The sequence below is a fragment of the Monodelphis domestica genome, chromosome 2, assembly GCF_027887165.1.
Source record: "Monodelphis domestica isolate mMonDom1 chromosome 2, mMonDom1.pri, whole genome shotgun sequence".
Taxonomy (NCBI): Eukaryota; Metazoa; Chordata; class Mammalia; order Didelphimorphia; family Didelphidae; genus Monodelphis; species Monodelphis domestica.
This window is the reverse complement of record NC_077228.1, coordinates 508684345-508711898: the sequence shown is the minus strand read 5'-3', so window position 1 is coordinate 508711898 and position 27554 is coordinate 508684345. Positions and strand designations below refer to the sequence as shown.

The window sequence follows — 27554 nt, the reverse complement described above, 5'->3', positions numbered from 1 at the left end:
ATTTTATTGTATTTTACTGACGAGTTGCTTTAAGATTTAATTTTGTTGTTTTAAGTTCATATATTAATCTGATCAATACTATTCTGTTACATGGAATCATTTAAATCTTCTGTGTTTTAACTATTAGCTATATTCTGTTATCTTTCCCCTATGACAATTGAACACAATATTGTAAAATATTGTAAAAGCCCATAAAAACAGCTTTTCCCCTTCCATTTTACATTTGTTAAGTGTCACATAGATGATGGATGGACTCAATCTGGCTAACCACCTTTGAAAAATGTAATGAGCTAAATATCTCAAATTGATTTTAAGGGGTCTTTTGACATGATTTTTAGATTTTTGTTTCAAAAGCTCTGACTGATCATTTTGCCTGCCTCTGAGTTATTTGTAACAAGAGGTAAAGGGTCCATTTTAGTAGCTGAAGTGAAGTACAACTATATCTCCACCTCCACATTTGTAAAAGTGAAAATAGCTGGGACATATCACAATCTCATACCAGAGGAGCTGGGAAGTTGTTCCTAGGGCATGGTACCCCTGGATGGCTCCCAAGAGGGAGCATCTCCCATTTGTAACTCTTCAGCTTACACTACCCTTCCACCAGAATAATCTAGATACTTGATGACATTTTTTAGACCCAACATCAATAATATAGAGGTTTGGTCTTTTCTAGACTCATCTGCCACATTTTTGTAACAATGGCAGTAATAGATTTCTTTAAAAAAATATCTCAGCCAAGGTTTAAAGATTGCTACACTTGAAAAACTTGTGACAAATATCCATTAGCTTTAAATGTCATACAGTAGACTCATGTGAATCCTAATGATAGTGGGTTTGTTTGCCATTGTCATTAAATGGGCTATTATAACTTTGTGGATTTTGATATTTCTTGAATATGCATTACCTATTATGCTATTGTTCTTAATAAAAAACTCACAGTGATTTATGGCCAAGTTTGAAAAGGAAATAGATCTCATTTTGGGGTGAGAAACCTTTGTATTCTACCTTTTCTTAGCTGACATAGTGTGTCAATGATTGTAAGCTATATATTTTTTATTTTTAAAATGTTTTTATTATTGTTTTTCTTTGCATATGCAATATAATATTTCAGTTTTGTTTTTACTCTCCTTTTTGTATTTGAAGTGCATGTCACCAGTATTTTTTTTCCTTTTATTAAAACCCTTACCTTCCATCTTGGAATCAATACTGTGTATTGGTACCAAGGTAGAAGAGAGGTAAGGGTTAGGCAATGGAGGTTAAGTGACTTGCCTAGGGTCACCAGCTAGGAGTGTCTCAGGCCAAATTTGAATCTAGGACCTCCCATCTCTAGGCCTGGCTCTCAATTCATTGAGCTACCCAGCTACCCCCACATGTCACCAGTATTGAGGTTTTCTTCAACTTTTTTGATTTTGCAGTAATATAAATTTAAAATACATTTGCCCTAATGTCAATGCATACCCAAAAAGCCTTAGACCATAAAAATGTTGGCAAATTATGGGACTGTGATTAATGATTGTGTCTGATTTCAAGGGAAGGGAACAAAAGAGCCATTGCACAGTGCCAAAGAAGCACAAAGCTACTTGCATAATGCCAATCGAGCAGAAGGTCAAAAAAGAGACCTCACCAATCCTTAATGGATTGATGACACTTCACAAAGAGCACAAAGACTTGATCATGTGTGAGACTTAAGGTTGAGGCTGTTTAACATGTGTTAAATGCAGGACATCATTGTAACACACACTATATCAAATACATAACATCTATTATTCTGGCTCCATTCTGGCTCCCATTTGGTGCTATAAATCTAGTCCTTTTTCTATCTTTCATAGTGTGGCAAACTTCCTGTAGTCCTGGCTACCGATTGGGTAAATGCATAATTGCTTAAATCATTTTAATTGGGCCCTAATTCAAGGACCTGTTATAAATTTGTTTTTCCTTTACTTAGATTTTCTAGACATAAGACATTTACATTTTGTATATCATCCACAAGTTATTTTTCTCTTCTATTTGGATTTATTTTTGATGTTCTTGATTTCTTTGCCAATTGATTCATATACCCCATAGCTCAGCCATGCATCCCTAAGTGATCCCTGTGTTTTTCAACACCCTCTTTAGGGGGGAATGATTTGTTATTCTAAAATGCAAAGTTTAAATTCTTTTTGAGAGTAATTTTAGGATTTAGGATAAGAAACATCCTACCTCTCCAAATCCAGAAAGTGAACTGTTTGGAGAAGGCACCATGAAGATGCCTACACAGACAACATGCTGCACAAGAAATCCAGAGTGAACTTTGGGATGTGTTGATTTGAACTGTGTGGGGTTGAATGCTATGGTAGAGGCATGGGGAGAGAGAGAACTTGTAAGCCAAGATGCAGGAACCAGGGCTGAAGACCTATCTATCAATCAAAAGAAGGAGTTTCCAAAATGGACTTGGAGTCACTCTCTCTGGAGGTTGAAAAACCTGGCTGAAAGACCCTGGTGGGGCTGACTTAGTTTTGGGGGTTCTCTGGCTTTGGACAGTTGAAGTTGACAAGAAGGAGGAACTTGGCTGTGAGTTGGTGGTCTATTTAAGAGGTGAGCTGGCCAGGAGAAACTGAGAGACTCTGAACTTTGTTCCTCTCTGGGGTTGAAGCTGAGAAAGGAGACAAGCCAGGCTGACAGAGAGATTTTGAACTTTGTTTCTTTCTGGGGTTAAGCTGAGAGACCTTGCTGATTTTTGTGAAGAAGAAAGAAGATTTAAAAGCTGTTGTCCTCCATCTCCCTAACTGTCTTAGAGTCACAGTTGGTGACTGGACTACTTTCTCAAACCCTCCTAAAATTACCCTTGTAGTTTAGGGAAATCCTCATCCCTCTCACTTCAATTTCCCATTCTGTTATCCCAATAAACCCCTTGACTTGAAAAAGGAAAGGAAAAGAATATCATTATAGTTTACTCAAGGGGGGTGGGGGGGAAGCCAAAGGCTTCAAGAAGAACTGGGAGGAGAGGGTTGGAGAAGGGAGGCAGTGAAGGGGGGGAGGAGGTTAAAAAGATATACTGATCCATCAGCCATCAGTAGGGATCAGTAGGCAGACCCCAGAGTAAACATCAGAGCAGTTTACCTTTTTCTATTTCAAGTGGCACTGTTAGTCTGACTGTACCCAACAATCCCACAGGCAGGAGAGATAGTAAATATGTTCAAACAAGTAGTTTTTGGTGTGGTGGTTTTGGCAGCCATCGCTTGCTTTGGGGTTTATCATATTCTTTATAGCAAATTGACTCAAATGGTAGTGGAAACCGATTATGTAGGAAACTTGACAATGACTGTGTTACAAATACCATTTCAACATGAATTAGTTCTCTAGCAAGTCCTGGCACAAGCATATGTACTCTTCATGGCTATGTTGCAGACTATTCCAAGTAAAGAAAATTTTCAGATTCATGATTCCCCTTAAGGCAGAAAAGGTTACGGCCACTGACAACAACTTAGACAAGATGATTAAGGAAGTGTTTGAACAACTCATTAAGGGAAAAGGTCTAGATCTAGTTTTAGGCAAAGAAAATGGGCAAACTGAGATGCACCTCAGGAAACTGAAGGTGGCAGTGGAAATGAGAACCAGGCTGCTAGTGCCCCTGAGAAAATCTGTCCATTGAAGGAAGTCACCAAGCTAACAACTAATGCTGGTGTTATACACTCAAAGGCCCATAGACAATTCACTCCTCAGGAACTTGAGTCCATTAAACATCCGCTTTCCAAAATTTGTGGACAATCCTTTTAAATCCCACAAGGATTAATTTAATTTAATTAATTTAATCCCATTTCGGATCTTTGATTCAGATTTCAATGATGTTGAAGAATTCCTTTTATCAGAACTGTTCAGCTCCCATGAAAAAAGGCAGTTTTGTATGTATACTCTTATGCGAAAGGGAACTTCCCCCTAACTGGCTTTTTGTAAACGTGCCTAGCAATAACTGGTTTTGTTCTTTTTTCCTTTTATCCCCAAATTACTGTTAATTTAAAAGTTGATTATCTTAAATCAAACTGGGAAGACTATCCCCCCAAAATTAATCATGGGGGTGGGGATGTATAATTGAAAATGTTAACCTAAAAAAACAACTACATTTCCCAGGAGCCCACTGACTTCCTGTCATTCTGTACTTCCTATAGGCAGGGAATAAGTTGAGTGGGTGGCCCTACTTCCTCCCTCTTTGGCTTCATGGCAAGGATGGTGGTGGTAAGCATGGGGATTTTGAATAGGCTGATTAGCCATGGGCATGTGGTTGGTTTTTTATTTTGTATCCCTTTTATTCCTTTATTTCTAATGATCATTAATAAATCTCCTAAAATATAATACTTTTATTTATTGAGATCTAATTTTAATTCTTACAAGGGTAGACAATACAGAAGGATAATGAGCTGGACCCAGAGTTAGGTGAGGAGAGTGGGCTAAATTGCTTCAAGGAAGTTACAAAACACTTTTATTGATCTTAAGGTTCTCATAATTGGAAAGGCCTATTTTTTCAAAAGAAACATTTTATAGGTATTGACATATGGCAGCAAAACCTAGAATAGTACTGCCTCTGCAGAACTAAAGATGATTACCATACAAAGGATAATGGAAAGAGTAATTTGCAACTTAACCAACAGGGAACTACAAAGAATAGGAGCAAAGGATGTCATCTAAGAACTCTATGTCAAAAAGAGAAGATGGGTAGGTCATGTGATGAAAGAAAGGGATGACAGGAAAACATCTAGAGTGCTCCCCTGGTACTCCTTTGATGTTGAGAGAAGGAAAGGAAGTCCTCCACCAAGCCAAACTAGACCTCCCATGGTGAACTTTAATTCTATATTCTTCTAGATCCAACTTTTATTGGATTCAGCTCTAATTCCAGCCTAAATAGACAATTAATAAATTGCTTATAATCAGAGATTTACAGTTAGGAGGGGCTTAGAGACCACCAAGTCCAATCTCCTCATTTTACAGTATTTATCCTACACAACGGAAGTAAGAGTTGTTACTTTCTCATGGCCCATGAATAAAAGTACTATAAGATTAAGAAAAAATCCCTCCTACCTTCTGTCTTAGAATTGATACTAAGTATTGGTTCCAAGGCAAGAGTGGTACATGCTGTGCAAATGGGGTTAAGTGACTTGCCCAGGGGCACACAGCTAGGAAGTATCAACTTGAAATCTAAAACTCCCTAGGTTAGCTTGAAAGCTGAAGACATCAAGTTTGACCTTGTCACATGAGAATTTCTCAGAGGGAAATCAGTTTCATAAATTTCTAACTAACACTAGACTGTAAAATACTTTAGGTGGAACTAGCAGATTCAACTAGATGTTAAATGACCTTTTGTCTAAGTAGATTCTCCTATTATGTCAAAGTCCTTTCTCAGGTGGTTCAGCTAAGGGCAGAATCTTTCCCTTTTGTGTCTACTGTAAAGCATCAGCCTCTCCCTGATAATACCATCTAGAACTCCTCATTTCTTTGTAGTCATTGTAAATCTAATCAACCATACTCTCCAGTATTCAGTTCCCCAGGAGGTATATAAGTTCCCCAGGAGGTATATAAGTTCCCAGGTATAAGTTCCCCAGGTTTCCTGGTGGAGCTATCATCTCAGTGATTTCATGATAAATCTAATGAATCATATTCTCCTGTACTCAGTTCTCCAAGAGGTATATAAGTTCCCCAAGCTCCATGGTTCACTAGTATTACCTAAAGTGGTGATTTCTCCCAAGGGTTTGGACCCTGTAAAAGTTTTGGTGCTGGGCTCTGAGTAACGAGTTGAGTATTAGAACTATCCCTCTCCTGATTAAAGAGTTGGGATTTCTGACTACTTTAGTAGTTCTGTGTTTTTCCCCCTCAAGTTAAAATATATAAAGTGCTCTACAAATCTTAAAGTGCTATGTTTTTTAACTATTGCTGTAATTACTGTGGTCTCTAGTTCTCAGATTTTGGATGTGTGAAATGATTATAGTAATCTCAACTCTGAATCTATAAGAGATATCAGAAAAGAGAAGCATACATTTGAATAAGTAATCAATTAGAACTGAAATTATGTAGATTCATGTGGGAAAAAAATACTGGCCTAAAATATAATGTTAAAAACTCATAAAGAGTATACATTTGTTTGTAAATTTAAAATTATGCACCTGCAGTTAACAACTAAAAAGAAACTGAACTAAGTATACAGTGAAAACATAGTTCTAGTTTTATTACAAACCACCAAGACAGGATTTCCTAATGTTTATAATAAATCAAACTGACTTAATATGCCATTTTTTAGTAAGTGTAGTGACATATCCACTTTCTAACAAGATTGTAACATGACTTGTTATCTTGGGACAATTTATAATTCAGTACCCTGTGGCTGAAAGCAAAATTTCAGCACTTTATGGACCTCTATATCTTTGCTTATGATATTTCTCCTGCCCTGAATGTTTTCCCTGTTTCTCTTCAGTCTAAATTCCATCTATCTTTCAAGGCCCAGATCTCTCTTCTCTTCTTTCTCTTCTCTTCTCTTCTCTTCTCTTCTCTTCTCTTCTCTTCTCTTCTCTTCTCTTCCTCTCCCTCACAGACACACACCTTTGAAGGCTTTTGACTCTTAGAAACTATTACAAATTTATTACTTGACTAGCTTATTATGTTTAATGTGTGTTTAGCCAACTCCCCAATAAAAATAAAATGCACACAAAGGTCCTTATTGCATGAATTTCTATCCACTCTCCCACCCACAGTGCTTACTGCAACCCATTCATTCAAACTGTGTCCATCTCCTCCCACAAGTGTGTCTGGGAAGGAAGGGAAGAGTGGATGGAAGGGCATCTATCCAATGTGCTTGAAGTCTTCCTTACCTTCTCCCAACATCACAAGTACCAATGGAACACAAGCTCTTATCACATAGCCAGCCTATCTTCACTCTGTATCTCTGTATCTGATTCTCTGAAACTTCCCATTTGTTTCATGGGCACAATGTGCTCACACTTACCATGCACCTAACTCACTGACCTCTGCACTGTATTCATTTGTAGATTCTTAGAGGCCTGGTGTGCCATGAATCCTTTCCATGCCTTTGTTTCTGGGAGAAGTCTGGGCACACAGAAGGATCTTTGCAATTCCTCAAAGCAATCTAGGCAATTGTCCTCATGTTCTGTGATGATAGAAGTCACTCCCTAAGTTTGTCCTACCCCGCAACCCACATTTTGCTTGCATCCCGAGTTGGGTGTAGGGGCACAGAGGATAAAAGGTGTGGGGTGGGCTTGGTATTTTGGCTTAATTAGTTTTCAGGATAGGTGAGATTTTTCTGTCCCCTTCCTTCATTTCCCTTTTTCATATATTTCCATTTTTATTAAAATTATATTGCTAAGAGCACTAACAGACTCCTGACTTGAGAGTGGATTTTATTATGGCAACCACAATATTTTTCATTAATATTACATTTATTAAATTTTATTTTGATTTATTACATTTGGCAAATCACAAAGGTTTAATGACTACCCTCAAATTTCCCCAATTTTTTATTCTCCTTAAGTCAATTTGTTAGTAGCTTATTCTGAAGTTCAGTCTTTACTCTGCTCTAAGCCAGTAGAGCAGTTTTTAAAATAACAAAAGGGCAGATTAGCCTCACAGCTACAGTCATTGGTCTCATACTAAAAAGTTTTAGAAGCCCAGAAAGAGGCAGAAAAAACATCCTAAGGAAAGCTGCACAAGGGCAGTGGGCTTTCTCACCACCCCAGGTTTAGCAAAGGAAAGCCACTGAGAGTCTTGAAGCACTGAGCCACTCTCCCACACACATCACCAGCCACCAACCACTGCTGATTGCCCAAGCCAAAGCACCTGTGCAAGAGGGTGAGATTCTAAATCCCCCTTTCCTTTAAATTGTAAACAGCTAAATATCCATTGCTTGCTTTGGATTTCCAAACTTTTTTTTTTTAGCTGCAATTAGCCTCCTCAAAGTTTTTACCTGAGGGCACACTTTCACCCTTCTGACTCCTTGCTTGAGGGAAACCACCTGCCCCCACAAGTACTTTCTTCCAGCCCAGAGTCCAGGAGTACTGGAGGAAGCTGGTAGGTTCAGCTCAAGTCTTTTTTGTTGTTGTTGTTATTAGAGTTAATTGTTGGGCAAAGTTGACAAAGTTTAGCCTTATCTTACTCCTAGAAGTCTACTCTTTCTTTAAGGCCTTTCCTGAACTTCCACATGACTCTAGTATTGGCTTAAGTGTGAGACTGAACTGAAGAGGGAAATCTGGGGAAGCAGGAGTAAAATTAACTTAAACTGTTCCCTTAATCCTGAGAAATTTTCAAAACCTATTAAGGGCAAAAATCTCAACAGCCCACAGCCTATATTCTATACCAAACCCTTTTTGCCCTGCTACACCAACTCCCTGTCCATGTGGCTGGCTGGCGTCTGTACCCCTATGGGGAGAGGGGTGGGGGGGGAGAAGGTATAAACCCTTCCAAATCTTTTGTCTTAACTATGGCTGTACCTCAAGGTTTTTTTTTTTTGCCTATAAGAAAGTATATTTTCTTTTGCCTCAAATAGAAAGCTTTTGCTTTTTTTCTTGTTGTCCCTCCTAAATTTTAGTCTCTGCCTAAGGCTTTTCGATAGCCCTCCATTCAAAGGTTACTCCATCTACACCAATTTTTTTCTTTCCAATACCATGCTCACTGGCCTTGTGAGTCTTAAACCCCTAGCCAGTATGTACTAAGGTAGTGCCACCTAATGACAGGAAGTAGAATTGCAAGCAATTTAATAATTAGGTTTAAAAATAAATAGTCAACTAAGTATGGTGTTAAAAACATGGCCTAAACTCTGTGAGAGAATAGTTTCCTGCCTATCTGAAACAGCTCCTGTTCTCAGAATGGCTTTGTTTAGTGCTGTTCATGGGTGTGCTTATTCTAATTGGATATCTTGCAATTTATCTATTTCTCCTCAAGGGAAAACAACAGATTAGCTTGATTGATCTCAAGACTCAGATAGAAAACCTTGAGAAGAGCTTGAATAATCTCAAGTTTCAGAAGGAAAAGTCATCTCCCTCTAGTGCCTCACCATCTAAGCCTACTCAGTCTCTGCCTTGCCCTGTCTGATTCATCTCTTGCTCTACCCCAACCATCTCTCCCCCTACCCATACCACTCTACTACTCCCCTCACCTACTCCATTATAATTCAAACCAAAAAACCAAACAACAGAATTGAACATAATTCATATTCCTCTTAAAGGAAGTACCCACTTATAATAAAAGTGGAGATTAGTGACCGTTAGACACCATGTACCTTTCATTCCACAAGATATTGAGAGATTCAAGGAAAATATTCCTTCCTTTGAAGATGAGTCCATTGTGATTATAAAAAAGCTAGAAAGTGATTTACTGCATTTATGATCCCGCATGAATAAATGTGGAAAATTTGCTCCAAGCCTCTTGTTAATCAGGCCCAGGGAAGGAGAACAATTCATTGGCCCCATAAGGCCCCCAAATGGAATGTTAATAATGAAGATTAATTGAAATTATGCCAGGTTAGAGAGGCATTACTAAAAGCAATGAAAGATTGTTCTGATAGGCCTGGCACAGACAAAATTTGAAAATCTCAAGCAGAAAAATGGGAAAATCCCTCCCAGTTTATGGATAGACTTATTGAACTGGGAGGTAGATATACAGACCTGGATCTTTCCAAAGAAAGGAATGTCAGACAATTAAGAAGATAGTTTGTAAAAAAAAAAAAACTGTTGTAGAGTGGTCAAAGACTATTTTAAGGCCAACTGCCCAAACTGGGCTAATACGGATCTCAAGGAATTGAGAAGAGTAGCAGTTTATGTCTTTAATGGCCATGAAAAGAAAGATGAAGACAACAGTGACTTAGTGGAGGCATTAAGGAAAGAAATAAAAGTACTAATGGAAAAAACTGAAAAAGGAAGTGCACATCAAGGTGTGGCCATAGCCCCTTTGCAGAAACCCACAAATCAGCCATTAATGTGTTACTTCTGTAGAAAAATGGGTCACGTAATGATGAACTATAGGAAGTGGAATCAGGCAAATAGAAATAACAATAATATAAACACATTTAGAAATAATAATTCAAATGAGGCAAATGTTAACTCATACCAAAATACCCAAAATGGGGCTCATTCACACTATACTTAAGGTAGAAGTCCTTCTCAGCGTGGGGGGATCCCATAGATGGAACCAAAGGAATCTGGATGAATGATGGTATTTGGGAGGGAAGGAAACTCAGAGTGTCTGGAGGTGAATTTTAAACCTTATCAGACTCCATTGCCTTATTAATGTTTACTGTTTCAGTTTGTTTCCCTCCCCATTACTGAAGAAATCTTAAATGGGTTACAACCTACAATAGTGACCTTTGAAAAATTTAATGAGTCAAAAATATTAATTGATTTTAACAGGTTTTCAGAAGTGATTTTCAGATATCTAGAAGCACTACTACCTCTGACTGATCATTCACCCACCCTTGACTTGAGTAGTAGTAAGTAAATGGATGACAAAGTGAAGTACAATAGCACTATTGTATTTCTCACTTCCACATTTGCAATGGATGGAATATATAAACACATACCTTTTATGGCTGTTACAATCTCATCCCAGAGCTGGGAGGATTTCCCATGGAGCCTAGTGGCTCCTGGATGGTTTTATATTTGTAACTCTTTAGCTTACTCTACCCTTCCACCAGGATGGTAATTTAGGTTCTTGGTGACATTCTAGACCCAAAAGGTCTTCATCAGCAGTATAAGCAGGACTTATAGATTTCTCACTCCATGAACTACACCCAGGAGATAAGGTGTATATAAAGAACTTCCAGTGCACTGGAGGAACTCAGCCTGCCTGGAACGGCCCATTCCACATCTTGTTAACCACCACAACAGCTATTAAAATTTGAGAAAAGGACTCATGGATTCATTGCTCACATATAAAATGAGCATCTATACAGTGCTGAGAAGCACAAGGTCAAGAAGACCAAACAAATTCGGGGGGGGAATGATGAGAATCTGTGCCAAGACAGAGGACTTATTTTGAGGTTCAAGGAAGGTGGCTGCTTGACAATGTCAGAAGCAGGATTTCCACATGCCAAATTCAGACAAAGTACCTTAGTTTGGCTGCCATTTTTGGCTCTCCTCTCCCTAAGAGTGAAGGTAAACTCAGATAAGGGAATCATATTTCCCTTTTGTTTCAAACTCTAGTCCCTTTTCTCTCTTTATAGTATGGCAATTTTCTGTAGTCCTGGCTACCAATGGGTAAGTACTACATTGTTACAATTGTCCTACAGACTTGCAGGACATTAATCACTTTAATTGGGTCCTGATTCAAGGACGTGCTATGGGCTTATTCTTGATTACTTAGAATTTTATATACATAAATTTTGAGGACCCCCCCCCCCGATTTTGACAATTGATTCATATACCCCATAACTCAGCCATGTATCCTGGGATGATTCTGATTTTGGTGAACACCTTCCTCAGGAAGGATTATATAATTGTCATAAAAATCAAGATTTAAAAAAAAATTTTTTTCTTGTTTGAGAATAATTTCAGAAAAAGAAGCTTGTTAACTTCCCAAATCAAGAAAGTGAATTGTTTGGAGAAGGCGCCATGGGGAAACCTGCAGAGGCCATACGCTGCATCAAGAGATCCACAGTGAACTTTGGGATGTAGTGAATTGAACTGAAGGGGGTTGAACATATTTATTTTGATTGTAAACATTTATGCCAAAAGGAATTGCCCTCTAATTGGCCTTTTGTCAATGCGCCTACCAATCATGAGTTTTGTTCTCTTTCTCTTTTATTTCTTTCATTTCTCCAGTTGTTGCAATTTCCTTTTAGTGCAATATTATATGAGCCTTTTGTAAGAGATATAAACTGGTTATTTGTAATGATTCACTGGGGAGAATAGGCATGTAGATCTGGGAGATTTCAACATGCTCGTCTCCCAATAGAATCATGGGGGGGGGGGGGAATGTGATGCTAGAAGTCACTCCTTAAGTTTGTCCTACTTTGAACCCCATATTTTGCTTGTGTATGGAACAGGACTTATGGAGGATAAAAGGTGTGGGGTGGAGAGCTCTCTCTCTCAGCACTCGAGGTTTTGTGGGCTAAGTGGCTTAGGTATTTTTCAAGAAAGGTGAGATTTTTATGTCCCCTTTATTTCCTTTTTTCATATATGTCTCCATTTTTATTAAAATTACATTGTTAAGAGCTACTAACTTAAGAGTAGATTTTATAATGGCAACCACAATATTTTTATTAATATTACATTTAAAATTTTTATTTTTATTTATTACAGTTCATTTCTAGGACCAACTTGCAATCCAAATGCAGCTCTTTAATACAATGATGAATGAGTTCCTTCTTTTTTAAACCCTTACTTTTGATCTCAGAATTAATACTATGCAATAGTTCAAAGACAGAAGAGGGTTATGGGCTAGGCAATGGGGGTTAAGTGACTGTTGCCTAGGGTCACACACCTAGGAAGTGTCTAAGATGAAATCTGAACCTAGGACCTCCTTTCTCTAGGCCTGGATCTTAGTCTACTGAGCCACCTAGCTGTCCCATGATGATTAAAAGTTCTATGAGCTACCTATTTAATTGCAAGTCATAATCTGGGAAATGGGCATTCTCTATAATTTTTTTTTTCCAATGTAGTCAGGCCAAATTCTTTTGAATAATAACTGATCTTTTCCAATGAAATGGTCTGAAGCTTGAAGCCTTACAGATAGATGAATATGCAGGGCTTTACTACCTACAGAAAATCTCTTTTCTAAATTAAAAATTCTTTTTAAAAAATTATGAATTTAACCCAAATTTTTCAACATACGAGGAAGAAAAGTGTACATAAAACTATGAACTATTATTTTTAGTCTTAAAAATCTTATATTAAGTTGAACATGATACTGTCATATAAGCATGATAATGCTAAGTTTAATATATGCCTCTAAAAATTCAGGTATGTAATAGAGATTCATAGTTTCATATACAATCCTCTTTTTATTTTCTCTTATATGGAAACATTTATCCTTAAATTCATAATAAAAAAAGAAAAAAAATTAAGTTTAACAGGACAATTTAGTAACAAAACTGTCCTGTGTGTCTGGGCTGCTCTCTGAATACATCTTTATTTTTAAAATATCATATTAATGATCTTTTATTTTTCTCTTTTTTTAAAAAAACATGATTATCTACCATAACTTTTTATACCAAGTAGAAGCCTCTCCCTTATATGCAAATGAATCTAGTCAAGCAAAACAAATTCATACATTGTGTCTGAAAACACCTTTCATACTGCATCCCTAGTCCATCATTTCTCTGTCAAGAGGTTGGGAGAATGTATCATCATCAATTTTCTAAAGTTACATCTGGTCAATGCATTGATCAGAGTTTTAAAGTCTTTCAAAATAGTCTTTCATTGCATTATTGTAATGGTTGTATAAATTGTAATCCTGACTTCACTTTACAATGGTGGATGCAAGTCCTCCCAGGACTATCCGTCCATCCGTCCGTCTGTCCTTCCTTCCTTCCTTCCTTCCTTCCTTCCTCCCTCCCTCCCTCCCTCCCTCCCTCCCTCTTTCCCTTCATCTCTTCTTTGTATACTTGGTTTAAAAAGCTAATTTTCCCATTTGTATTCTCTGAAGAGCTCTCTTTCTCTCTTCTATTAGTAATGTCCTGTTGGAGTCCAAGGGCAGTGAATGGTGGTTTTACTCTTCTTTGTGAAAAATAAAAAGTATGTCACAAAAATCTTTACAGAATTTTCCTATTTTCTTGTTATTGTTTTCATTTTAAAATGTTCTCAGGACAAATTTGCTTAACTGCTTCTCTCTCGAGGTTTTCTCTCAACTGGTTTTACCTACCTCTGCTTTGAGGCAATGTTGTTCACAATCTTTCAAAATCCTTTTCTGTAAGATTTGATAAATGAACTTATGTTCCAAACCAATATTGTCTATGGCTGCCATCTCTCTGCTTGGCATACAAGTCAAATGTTTGCTAACTAAAGTGCTTTTTAGGCTCTCTAGGTATCCTTTTCATAGCCACTGGCATGAAACTTCTATATAAAAGTATAATCTATACCTATGTCCTCTCTTCTGTCCATTACTCATTGGTCATCATCAATAACTTGTTTGAATAGGTCAGGATTGGGTTATTTCAAATTCAAACCTCAACTTATTTTCTTATTTTTTCATCTTAATTTTAGTTTTCTGATGTCAAAGTGGTAGAAAAAGTATTAGTGGAAATTAACTGCAGGGGAGGGGCAGCTAGGTGGCTAAGTGGATTGCAGGGAAGGGAGGGAAAAAGGAAGTGTAAAAGTTAAAATTAAATCTCAATAATAAAAATGTTTTAAGAAATTTATTAATGATCATTAGAAATCAAGGAATAAAGAAGATACAAAATAAAGAGCATGTGCCCATGGCCGATCAGCCAGTTCAAACACCTGTCTTACCACCACCAGGCTCGGGACTGGAAGTAAAGAGGCAGGATCTTTCATGTCCCCGCCTAATATTCCCTGTCTGCAGAAAGCACGCAATGATAGGAAGTCAGTGGGCTCTTGGGATAGGTAGTTCTTTTTTAGGGTAATAGATTTTCAATTATATATTCTCCCTGAGACTTGCGGAAGACTAGTCTCTCCAGTGGGTCTTGTAAACATACCATCTTTGAAATTATGATAATTTGAGGATAAAAGGAAAAGAGAACAAAACCAATAGGCCATCCTCCCCTACAGTTAATCCTTAAGTGGGGGTATATACATTCCTGGTTGCTAGAATTCTAAAGACTAAGCAGGGTGGAGTAAATCTAAAATTCACAGAAGGAAGTAAAATGTAGCAGATTCTACAAAGGTCCTGACATCCCCTAGAGTGGTAGAACAGTCAGAGAAGTTCTGCCATGAGCTTGTGATCCATAGACCCTCCAAAAGAAATCAATATAAACTTTGCAACTCAGGGACTTTCATTTCCCAATCCTGAAATTCTGTTGAAGCATATTCTGGGGTTAGGTACTCACAAATACTTATTAAACTTATTAGATTAATTATCAATTAATTATGTAGAAGAATAATGAAAATGGAATCTGCAAAAAATTATTTTAATACCAATAAGAAGTTCCTATTTTCTTAAAATAATTGTTTCTATGAATACTGTTTCAGATAGTCAGAATTCTGAAGGTTTTCCTCAGCTCTTTATGGATTAAACTAGTTAATCTAGTTAGGCATTCAATCACATTCTCTTCCAGAATGGTTGGATCAGTTCATTATACCAAAGGCAATGTATTAGTGTCCTAACTTTGCCACATTCCCTCCAACATTTATTATTTTCCTTTACTGTCATATTAGCCACTCTGCTAGGTGTAAGGTGGTACCTCAGCATTGTTTTGATTTGCATTTCTCTAATCAGGAGGAATTTAGAACATTTTTTCACATGATTATAGATAGTTTTGATTTCCTTATCTGAAAATTGCCTATTCATATCCTTTGACCATTTGTCAATTGGGGAATGATTTGATTTCTTATAAATTTGACTTAGTTCTTTGTATAGCTGAGAAATCAGACCTTTGTCAGAAAATTTTGTTCTGAAAAATTTCCCCCAGTTTGTTGCTTCCCTTCTAATTTTGGTTGCATTTGTTTTGTTTGTAAAAAACCTTTTAAATTTAATATAATCAAAATTATTCATTTTACACCTTTTAATGTTCTCTATCTCTTACTTGGTCTTAAATTCTTTCCTTACCCATAGATCTGACAGGTATACTATTCCATGTTTACCTAAGTTACTTATAATACCACTCTTTATATTTAAGCCACATACCCATTTTGAACTTATTTTGGTATAGGGTGTGAGATATTGATTTAAACCTAAGTTTTGCCATACCGTTTTCTAAATTTCCCAACAGATGTGAATTTTTAGGGACTTCTACAAGCCTATTTTTTCAGTTTCCTGTTTATGACCCCAAACCACCTTCTTTGTGTATGTCATCAATCTCTGACATACTCTGAAATACTGGACCAGCTTCTCTGTTGCTTCCTAAAGTAAAAACTACTATTTTGAAAAGACTTCTAAGATCTTCAAACACCTATAAACCTATGATTCCCAGACCAGAGGCTGTGTCACTATGTCACCAGTCAATTTGATTGTTTTTGGTTATCTTGCTCAAGTGCCACACAGCACTCATATAGCTGCTCAGTAGCTTAATAATTAGTAGCAGGCACTTAATAATTGCTTACTGACTGATGTGTATTTCTATTTATCTCAAAGTCTAGCACAGGCCTTTAAACATAACAGATGTCTGACTTGCCTATGCCTGGATAGTTCTATAGGTAAAGCTATACAATTCAAGGGCTCCAGTTCCACCTCTGCATGCCTCTCTTCTACCTGGGAGTTCCTCTCAGAACTTCCATTCTAAGGAAAGGTCCAGGACAACTACCAAACAAGATTTAAGTGAAGGTTGCCCTAGGGTGTTTAGCATATCTTTAACATCTCATTTACATTGCAGTTTGCTCTACTTCAGTGGGTAAATCTTGGGTAAAGCCAAGCAGACTAAAGTGGACAATGGGTAAAATGACATCAGTTCCTTGGAATCATCAGGGCCAGGGCAACAACTGCCCAAACAAATGACCCCTTACTTGGTAACTAATCAAGATGAAAAACCTTCCTGAGAACCTGTCAAGGTTTTTTCTACTGCAAAACCAAAACAAAGAGGGGTCCTCACAGAGCTTACATTCTAATGAGGAAGACAAAATAAAAAAGAGGCTAAAAGGAGGGATGGGTGGGAGGGGAGTGTCCCAACAAAGGCCAGAAACTGCAGAATCAGAATGGGATCCAAGAGGTGAAAGCAGCAAGGACAGCCTGGGCCCTTCCTCCAACAGAGCTCTAGGAGGAGCTTACTAATGATAGGAAGGGGGCTAAGAGGCAGAGGGATGTTCATTGGAAAGAAGGCTACAGAGGGAAGCTATAGGGTAAAAATACAAATGAGGCATGGTAATGAAGGCTAGAGAGCCAGAAGCTAGGCCAGGAAAGGAATGTACTGGATGGAAAGCCTGAGAAGTCCAAAGGACACAATAGCAGGGCAAAAAACAAATCCTGGGATCCATGGGCTCCATCATTTAGGGGTTCTTTACTGTCCAGCATGGACTGTGGGATGGTCTAGGCCGGTGATGGCAAACCTTTTGGAGACCAAGTGCCCAATCTGCAACACTCAGGCCACATGGGAGCTGCCCACCTTAACCCAAAAAGGGGAGTAAGGAAGCACTCTCATTGGGCTGCTGGGTAGAGGGGTAGGTGATGGGGGAAATGTCTTCAGGCATGGTGGAGAGGGGGAAGGGAGCAGCCCTCTCCAGCATGTGTGCAATAGGTTTGCCAACCCAAATCTAGGGAGAGGAGAAGAGGTAAGAGGGAAAGGAATAAGGACTAGGGTGCTCCCAGGGTTGGAGGGTCTTCTCACTGCCCAGGTACCTAAATGAGTTCTGGAACAATTAGAGGTGGGGAAATGGAGTAAATATAAGGCAAGCCCTTAAAAGAGACACAAAGAGAACCACAAATATTTAGTGAACACTGAAACAAATAAATTTTTTAAACTTTCAACCTAACACTTTCATGAAAGCAAGTAATATTCACTCTATTAGCAAGTTTGCTCTTCAATTTTTTTAAACCACTTAACACCAAGACTTAGAATGAGTATAATTCTTTGTAGAGTTATTTCAAAGAAGGCAAAACTCTGAATTTACTCTGAAAAGAGGACTGTTGTTTCCCACTTTCATCCTGATAGTTCAAGAGAAGAAATCATTAAACTAACAGCCCTATTTTCTGTACTGATGAGTTATCTGAAAGCCAAAAATGGCTTAATCTGTCCAAGTCTGGCAGCAAAGAATTAGCTCTTCACCTAGAATTTCCTCCAACACTTACATGGGAAGCCTGAAATCATAATCCAGGAACTCCTGTTATTTAGTGAAATTAGTTTGAAGAATTGCCCTGATCACCAAAATACACAAATAATATATGAAACCATAAGCAGATACACTGTCAAGATTTCTTCCCCATACCTGTTTCATCATTTGTTTCTTGCAGGCTTCTCTCTGAATACTGTCACTCACAGAGGTCTGTCAAAAGAAAAATAATTACCTTTAGTTTATACCTGTTGAAAAATTTCTCCCTTAACTTCTCTTTACTGATTAATAGTGTAAGGAATTAAATTAAGGGTTTGACTAAATATATGAGAATTCCAAATTAATATTGTGGTTACCAATTTAAAAATATTATGGCTCAAGCCAAAATGACTTTTAGTAGCTTTATTTACAAAGAGGTGGAAAGAGTGAAAGTAGACAAATACAAAAAGAGGGTAGAGAGGATGTCTAGCCTTATCACACTAAATACTGCTCTGGTGCTTGGTTCATCCCAGCAGGGCTTGTTAACCCTCGACTGGAGGACTGTCCCACTCATGTGGCCTCTTCCAAGAGGGGAAGGCCTTTCTAGAATGAATCTCTCCAGAAGCCAGGAAAGGAAGGCCAGCTACTCACTCACCCAAGCGAAACTCCAAAGGAGAAGATCCAGGAGCAGTCTTACCAGAAGCAGTACAAGAACCAGAGTACCAGGTCGAGGCTTGTTGTTCCAAGCCTCAGTCCCAGTCTAAGATCCTCCAAGCCCCAGATTCAGGCTGGAGACACCCTGTCAAAGACTTCCAGAACTTTTTATAATCATCGCCTGTCCCTTCCCCTCTTCACTGGGGCCAATCACAGCTTCCAAACTGCCTAGCACTGCCCAGGGGGAAAGTGTCTATGGGACCCACACCTCATCTTCTGAAGATGTCAACTCTCATCAAAGGATTCACAAGTTTCTGATTGATTGGGTTAAAAGGGTAGCTCTCACCAAGTAAGTGACTTGTAAATTCTCTTACTTGATGACTAACAAAGTGTTAATTAGGGGTTAAGTAAGTGTTAACTCAAAATGGACAAAGAGAATAAAGAATTCCCTTTCACAAAGGCAAACTCGTGTTTCTGTATATAAAATTAAAATCTTGTTCAAATCTATTTCCAAAACTTCTGAGAATAAAAAAGTGAAAGAGGTCTACAGCCACATCTCCATTTGCTCTGAGAAACACAGGCTAGTGCTTTGTATACAGTAGTTACTCAATAAATGATGAAGGAAAAAGAGCTCATGTGGGGATACTCTTGAACTGCATAAAAGCTTTACACATTCTCTTTATTTGTATGTCAAATTCTAGCTGTTAAAATAAGTCTTTCATTTATGAATCTCCAAAATGTAGAACATGGTAAAAAGATGTTTAAAAAGTGATATAGTTGACTTAAAACAACTTTATTAGGGCTCTACTTACCCAAGGAAAAAATAGGACTTAAGTTAATGTCCCAATGTAATTTGAGTCAAGAATCATGCATTGGGGCCAGTATGGAACCCAATATACAATTTACATCACTATGACACAGACTGCAAGTTCCTTGGGGTCAATGGTTTTCTAATCTTTCAGTCACATGCTAAGAGTAAAACTCTCTGGAAACTGTATATTAATTTATAGTTATTTATTAAATAGTAAGAAGAAGGTCACAGAAAGAAAAGGCACATAGTCATATGGCTGGTCACACATCTTCCTCCCTAGCCTCTGTTCACTTAAGTTGCTAGAGCAGAAAAGATTCCAGAGCTGCTTCCTTGAGCAACAATTCATATTCCCCCCTCTTCCCGCAACCCCTTCCCAGAGACATCACTTTTTCTAGATCTCCCTGACTAGACAGACTCAAGCAAACATTTTCCAAGATGCCAGGGACCCATGAGCCCCCTGATACAGATAAGTCTCAGGCCTTAATATTAATCCAATCAAAGGGTAGAAGCTGAAACAAACCCCAAATTCAATATGAAACTTTCCTTTTAACATCCCAAGACTGATCTCAGGGTACCAAGAAACGACATAATTTTATGAAACTACAAATTGACTCTTGTCTTTGACAACCAATCTGTAAGAAATCCTTTTACTGACCCTGGCCCCAGACTGAACCATAAACCCTCAAGCACCCTTGACCACTTTAGAAAGTAGCAGATATAATCAAGTTTTACTTAAAAACCTTTTTGTTTTCCTTATTTATCCTTTTGTATCTAAGCTACTCCTAGGTACCCTAGTGTCTGGCTAGGACCTCTAGGCTAGGACCAGTCATTTTTAGACTCAAGTGAGTGACAGGGCATAAACACTTCTTCTCCAAAATCTATTTAAGCACACTGCATGCTGTAGTTCAGTGTAAAGTCCCAGGACTGAGGTTCTGGGTAGTTTCCCAGATTACTCTTTCTATCTGTCAAAGATTCTTATTACAACTACTTTAGTAGTTCTGTGTATTTAAAGGCGGACAGATCTGAGGGCTCATCCAAGATTCTGAGGTCTCCTGCCAAGTTGCCTGCTGCAGTGACCCTTGGATAGGTGTCCAGCAGGAACTCTCTTTGTTTTCTAGTCCAGATTCAACTGGGCAGGTCAGCTTCTATGAATGAGCTCTCATTTGAACTCAAAAAGCCATTAAGCTGGAGTTCTTATTGACCCTTTAATTGGAAGTTTGGTGAAGACTCATGGGCAATTTCAGAGAGATGCTGGGTCTTTAGATTATGGACCATGTGGTAGGCCTAGGTGCTGTACCATCCTTGTGGCCCCTCTTACAAGCCTCTGACTTCAAAGGACAGCTGCCAGGCAAAATGCTTTGTGTTTGAGTTGTCATTTTTTGTGGTGAGCCTGTATGTGTTTGACTAAAGCAAGATGTGTGTCTCTCTCCACCTTTACCTTAGGAAAAGGAGAGGGATGTTGTGGTACACAGGCAAGATGCAAAAAGCAGTGAGAAAGAATCAATGGAAGTTGTTCTGGAGTGTTGGAGTCTAGGTTAAAGTAAACTCTAATAGTAAAATTTGCAACTGCTTTAGATCAATTGAAATGATATGAAATGCTATGACTTAAGATTTTTTTGTGATAATGTTTTTTTTTTTAAGCTTCTTATAGAAGTTTAAGAACTTAAGTTCTGGGTTTTCTCTATATTGTATTTCTATTATATTTCTTAGATGGAGGCTTCTCTGTAACAACTTTAAAAACTTGCAGTTTAAGTTAGTCACTAATGTTTGAAATTTGTACTAACTCTTGATTCCCCAACAGCTGGTTCTATTTATATATATATATACATATATATATAAAACCTCATTCCTATATTTCCCACTTTAATATCTCTACCTTGCTGTAAATAAAAGCTGCTTACAGTCATTTTGACTTGAGAAGTTATTTTTTTATTCTTATATCTGTCAAACCCATTTTTAATTATTATAAGAAGAAATATTTGGGCAAATGATTTGTGAGTTATGGTAAAAGACAGTGAACATTTAAATTCCAAGCCCAAGTTCCTCTAGGAAGCAGCTTCTGCCTGAGATCAAATGACAAAAGGTTGAGGTATAGCTGATGCAAAAGCAATCTTTTCTTGGAGCCACAGGTTAGAATGGAGAAAAAAGGTAAGAAACTAGAATGGACAACTCTGAGAAAAAGGGTTTGGTGGTTTCAAATCAGAAGTTCCAGAACTTTCCAAAACATCCCCACCCCCTTTGAGGAAGGGAAGGATTAAAAATTAGAACAGAAGAAAATTTACAGAGAAGTCAATATAGTGTCTTTTTAGACTGAGTTAAGAGAACACATGCGATTTTGCACTGTCATTAGTAAGTGTATATATATATATATATATGTATATATATATATATACACACACACATATATGTTCAGTTGAAATCAATGTCAAATCTGTATCAGAATGTGATATCAAAGAGATCCCTCAATTAATAAAATTGGGATAAGTAAGTTGGAGCCTAAAAACAAGGGAGTATCTATCCCTTTAAAGAACTGACAATTTTAGGTCCTTATAAAGTACCTGAAATATTCAGGGCTCATAAAGAATAATGCTGAATAACTGACAATTAAGAGACAATTCTAAAATACATGGTCTTTACGTCTTTAGTTTACTGATTTGTACACTGAGTAAAAATGCTTAATTTGATAGCTATAATTAAAATAGTAAATTCTTTTAAACCTATATTATTTGGGGGTTACAGAGTTAGAGAATACTGTTGGCATTTCTTTGAAAATTAAGGTTTTTACTGTAATAACTGTCCAAAAAAGCAGAGAAAAACATATTTGTGGTAATAAAGATCTAACATAGAATCAGTTTAGTGTAAGGCTCAGAAGGTCCAATTAGATTTTTTTTTTTTAATTTTGAGAGCACAGACTCATTTTGTGCTGTCATATATATATTCTTCATTTTGTTTTTCTATTATTCATCCATGAGAAGCTAGCAATCTATATAAATCATCTACTGTTAACAATGTGCATAGGTCATTATAATTAATCAGCCTCTGATTTTGTTATAACTAATTGATCTTTTGTACATATTTGCTTATTGTTAGGGGATACAATAAATTATTTTACTTGAATCTGGAATTTTTTTTTTTATTAACTAGGGAGTCCATTTACAGACATTTCTGAAATCCCAGATGACTGGCTTGTTGCAAATGAAGTTTGATGAGCAGCAGAAAGATGTTTATGTAAATAAATGTTGATAAATAAGTGTAAATCAGTGTTATGTCATTATGACTTACAGGTGATGTAAAGCTTTTCCTTAATCATTCTGAACAAGGAACCTTACAGCCAAATAGAAGGACTTCAAGTCTCAGAAGACTCCTAACATGGCTAAGTCCTTGAGTCAACAATACAGAATTTGGCCTTGCTGTTTTCTCCTGAGAATTCTAGTAGCACCTATCCTAGTGGTACCTTCTGACATGAGGTTCCCTTTTAATACTGACAGTCTGATGCAAAAGTCCTAAATAAAATACTAGCTAGAAGAATACAATAATATTTCACAAAGATTATATATTTTGATCAAACAAGATTTATACCAGGAATGCGGGGGGGTGGTTTAATATAAGGAAAACTATCAACATAATTAATAATATCAACAACAAAAGTAATAAAAGCCATACGATCATATCTATAGATGTAGAAAAAGCCTTTGATGGAAAACAACACTGGAAAGCATAGGTATAAGTGAACTTACCCCCTTCTTCCCTGCAAATGATATGAAGCATCTACCTAAACCATCAGTAATTTATTATTTGTAATAGGGAGAAGCTAGAAGTCCTCCCAATAAGATCAGGAATGAAACATGGATGCACAGTAACACCAATATTATTTAACATAGTATTAGAAATAACTAGCAAAGAAATTGAAGGAAACAGAACGGGCAAAGAGTCAATAAAATTATCTCTTTGTATGTAACATGATGGGATATGTAGAAATTCCTAGAGTTTCAAATAAAAAGCTAATTAAAACTATCAATAAATTTTAGCAAAGTAGCAGGATATAAAATAAACCTACATAAAATATCAGAATTTTCATATATGAAATCCTTCAAGAAGAGATAGAAAGAGACACTCCATTTAAAGTAAGCACAGATAAGAATCAAATACCAGGGAGTATAACATGCCAAAACAAACCGAGAAGCAAATGAACATAATTATAAAACACTTTACACAAATAAAGTCAGATCTAAATAATTAGAGAAATATTAATTGTTCATGGATGGGCATATAATTTAAGTGAAAAACTAATCTATTTATTCAATGCAATCTCAATTAACAAGAAAAATTATTGAGTTAAAAATTATACAATTTATTTGGAAGAACAAAAAAGATCAAGAATATAAATAATTTTTTTTAAAAAGTAAAGTAAGGAAGTCTAGTAGTATCAGATTTTAAATTGTATCATAAAGCAGTAATTATAAAAATTATCTGGTTTAACCTAAGGTTGATGTAGTAAAAGATTATAGTAACTTTGTATTTGATGAGACTAGATCCAGGTTTGGGGGATAAGAAATCAAAGAGACATATAGATATATAAAAATTTGCTCTAAATCACTACTGATTAGATAAATGTAAATCAAAACATTTCTGGGCTATCATCTCACACCCATCAGAGTGGGTAAAATGACAAAAGGGCAAAATGACAAATGTTGGAGTTGTAGAAAAACAAGAACACTAATACACTGTTGATAGAGCTCTGAATTGATCCAACCAGTTTGGAGAGCAATGTAGAACTACACCCAGAAAGTATAAAAAGAGGGGGGAAAGGAAAAGAACTCATATGTTCCAAAATATTTATAACTGTTCTCTTTGTGGAGATAGAGGACTGGAAATTGAGGGGCTGGGACACTTGTGGATGAAATTTATTATGCAGATGGGAAGAAAAGTTAAGTTAAACACATAAGAGATAATGTGATTTCATTTATGTACAATTGTTTTCTTTGTATAGGGAAATGCTTGTTTTATTTGGTTTTGTAAAATTTTGAAGAAGGAAAAAAAAGATAGGTATTTACTCTAACCTGAGAACCTGAAAAGACAGAAAGGGGAAACGCTAGTCCTCACAGCTAACTAAAGAGTAAAATTTCAACTTAATTATGTTTATTTTGTTGCAAAGTTTAATATAACAACTTCTATTATGGACATTTACAACACTGTCCAGAGTGCTCTTCTGGGTTTGTGTACATTATCATATATTTATTATCTATGTAGAATTGCAAAATGTAACTAATTTCTCACTCTGATGTCAGGAGAATTTAGGAAAGAATGGTGGAATCTGATAATTTTTTAAAATGGATATGGTGATAATAATAACACAATTATATTAAACTCTAAATATGAATGAAGAGAATTGCCATCTGAGGTTAAAATGTATGGAAAGGAATGCTATGGAACAAATTGATCTATGATGTCAGTAGCCCCAATGGGGAGTCTGCTGGATGCTGCAAGTATAGTTCTGCCTCTGGGGAAAGCCGAGAGTGCTCTGCTGCATTCCCCAGAATTGAACTTTTACCTGGCAGGATCTATACATGGTTGTGCATCACTGCCAATTTCTGCCTGGCATTAATACTCCAAATCTGGGGATCAACTTTTCCCTTGTTATAGTTATGTCCCTCTTTTTTTTTTCCTGTTAGAGTAAGTTTTCTACAATCATGAAGATGGATATAGTCGCAGATAGGCTGATGATGAAACACAAAAATTGAAAATGGAAGTACGTAGAATTTTAATCAAACAATCAAGTAGATGAATATTGAGTTTGTCCTATACCTATTACTAATCATAAGACCTTTAAAAATATGAGGTTATAAGAATGATTGGAAAATGTTGCAGTAGTTTGTGAAACCAAGATATAAAAATCTATTTAGGGGAGATTTAGTGAGATTAATTTTGGTTAAATTAATTTAGCTATCAGTAGAAAGAATACCCTATGATCTCAGTATCTTAAACAGACATCCAGTCACTTGGATGTGATATTTATTTGGAATAAGTCAAAGGGATCAAATTTTTAAAAAGAATGGTTAATATGAGAGAAATATCCAGTCTATTTGGGCACAATTACAGTTGTTAATTAAGTTGGATTTTGTTTTTAGATTCTCAGCATCTCATTCTCCAGAAGAGGAAAATTAGAACGTTGAACTGGCATCTCACTCTCCACAAGGGGAAGTGAGAAGTTTGAACTTAAATTTTAATTTGTGAATTTAATTTAAAATTGTTATAAAACTGTAATTTTCAAGGAAGAACTTTTAGCATTTAAATTTATCAATTGTGATCTAACATGTTCTTGTGCAAGCATTTTAAAAAATTGTTTTGGTTTCATAATAGGATACTCAATTATAATTTTATTTAGTATTAACTGGTATTTTCTTTTGGTTTATATCATTCCACAAACAGTGAGTGTTTTCATTGCCAGATTTATAAACCTTAATAAGCCTGCTTGGAAGACCAATTGTATTTTCCTAATCAGTGTGGCTTAATATGTCTTGTTGCCACAAGATTTTAATAGAAATGTGATAAGATGTTGTTAAAAGTGTGATGAGGTTATTTTTCACTATTGTTATAAGCACAAATATAAAATAATTTTAGGACCATAAAAACATTTCAATCTATCTGAATTACTGATGGTCTGCCATGGCAGACAGAATAATTTAGCCTTGTATATGTTCACAAGCAAATACCCAATAAGTTAATGAATTCTTATTTGAGAATTTGGTTATTGATTTCTCATGCTTTCTTTTCTATCAAGGAAACTGGGCAAGAACTGGCCTAACATAAGGGAGACTTCCATGGGATCTGAAGGGAAAGGAAAGCTAGCTACTATAGTACTGTCAAAAAAGAAAGCAAGAGGAAAAAGAATCACTGAAGCATTTTTTTTTAAATACACAGAAAAGAACTGAAGAAGTTCTGAAGGAAACAAAGACAATTAGGATAGTTTTTAAAATACATGTTGGATTTAGTATATTCTTTAAAAATCGAGCTGATCAAAATAGAGATTTATGGTTTCACAATGAATCTCCTTTATTTCTGTTCTACTTTGTACATGGAAATGCTCTTTGTTTCATTAGTGTCATTAAATTCAGAATTCAAAAAATTACTTTTAAAAAACATGTTTAGAGCAGGGTAAATAGATGCAGCTCAGGTTGAGGAGCTGCTCCACTAGTTGTCACAAAGTTCCAAATGCAGTGACATAGTCTGTATTCTATGGGCTCTTAGACTTTGAACCTGCTAAGTGTGGAAAGGCTGAGGAATATTGTTTGTTGGAACATACTTCTGCGGCCCAAGGAGATGTTTCAGAACTACATTCAGAATGGTTAGAATGGCATTTATATACACAGAGTGATTCATTTGTAAGGCTAAAGTGGCTTTTAATACCAGAAAATGTGTATATCAGTTAGCTTGAAAACCAGACTTTAAACATCACCAGATCTAAAATAAAAACATTAACTGAGACCATTAAATGTTGGGCAAAATGCCTAACATGGAGGAGAAAACTAATAAATACCTGATGATTCAATTTCAACCACTGATTTAAGAAATAGTTATGAACTACTATGTGTAGAACATCATATTACAAAGTTCAAACGAGTCTGCATTGTACTATAAAGTTCAGACAAACCCAAGTCCCTGCTTTTGCTATGAGGAAGACAATACTTAAATAACTATGCTCCAAGTGCAGGAGAGAGGTGAGAAGGAAAGTGCTTTGGAAACTCAGGAATTGTTACTAATGGATAGGATGAGGGAAAGTTTTATGAATGTCGAGCTTTAATGAATGCTGAGGACTTCAAAACGAGCTTCTTTGTCAATCTTAGTAATACAGAAGATAGTAATCAAAATGCCAGTTATAAAAATTCATCTTGAAAATAACATCAATTCATTTTTGTTCCTTTTTCCCTTGTGTATTTCTACATGTATGTTCTATGAAAGGAACAAGTCCTAAAATTTTTAAATTTAAATTCATACATTAGAATTATTGATCCAAAAAAACAATCTAATAACATCTTATTCCTATAGATTAAGAAATGTGTTTGGGGGCCAGTGGTGAGTGGAGAGTAGTAAGGTATTCTACATAAACTAAATTTTTTAGTTAACCAAAACATTCCTTAAAATATTCAAATCTTTTAAAAGCCAATTTAAAAAGAAGCCCTTATTGATATATTATATACTTCCTTGTTTATTAAACAATTGTATGGCACATTCTGAATTGCTGAATAAAAAAGTATTTGCTAAAG

The 27554-nt window shown here is 36.4% G+C and overlaps 1 protein-coding gene across 1 annotated transcript in view; it reads right to left on the bottom strand.

Moving 5' to 3' along the window:
• Window positions 1–27554, bottom strand: part of NSRP1 (nuclear speckle splicing regulatory protein 1) — an 81129-nt gene that overhangs the window by 10559 nt on the left and 43016 nt on the right. Inside the window, exon 3 of the mRNA XM_001369305.5 lies at window positions 18003–18059. Within this exon, the coding sequence (XP_001369342.3) occupies window positions 18003–18059 (57 nt within the window). The remainder of the gene's footprint in view (window positions 1–18002; window positions 18060–27554) is intronic.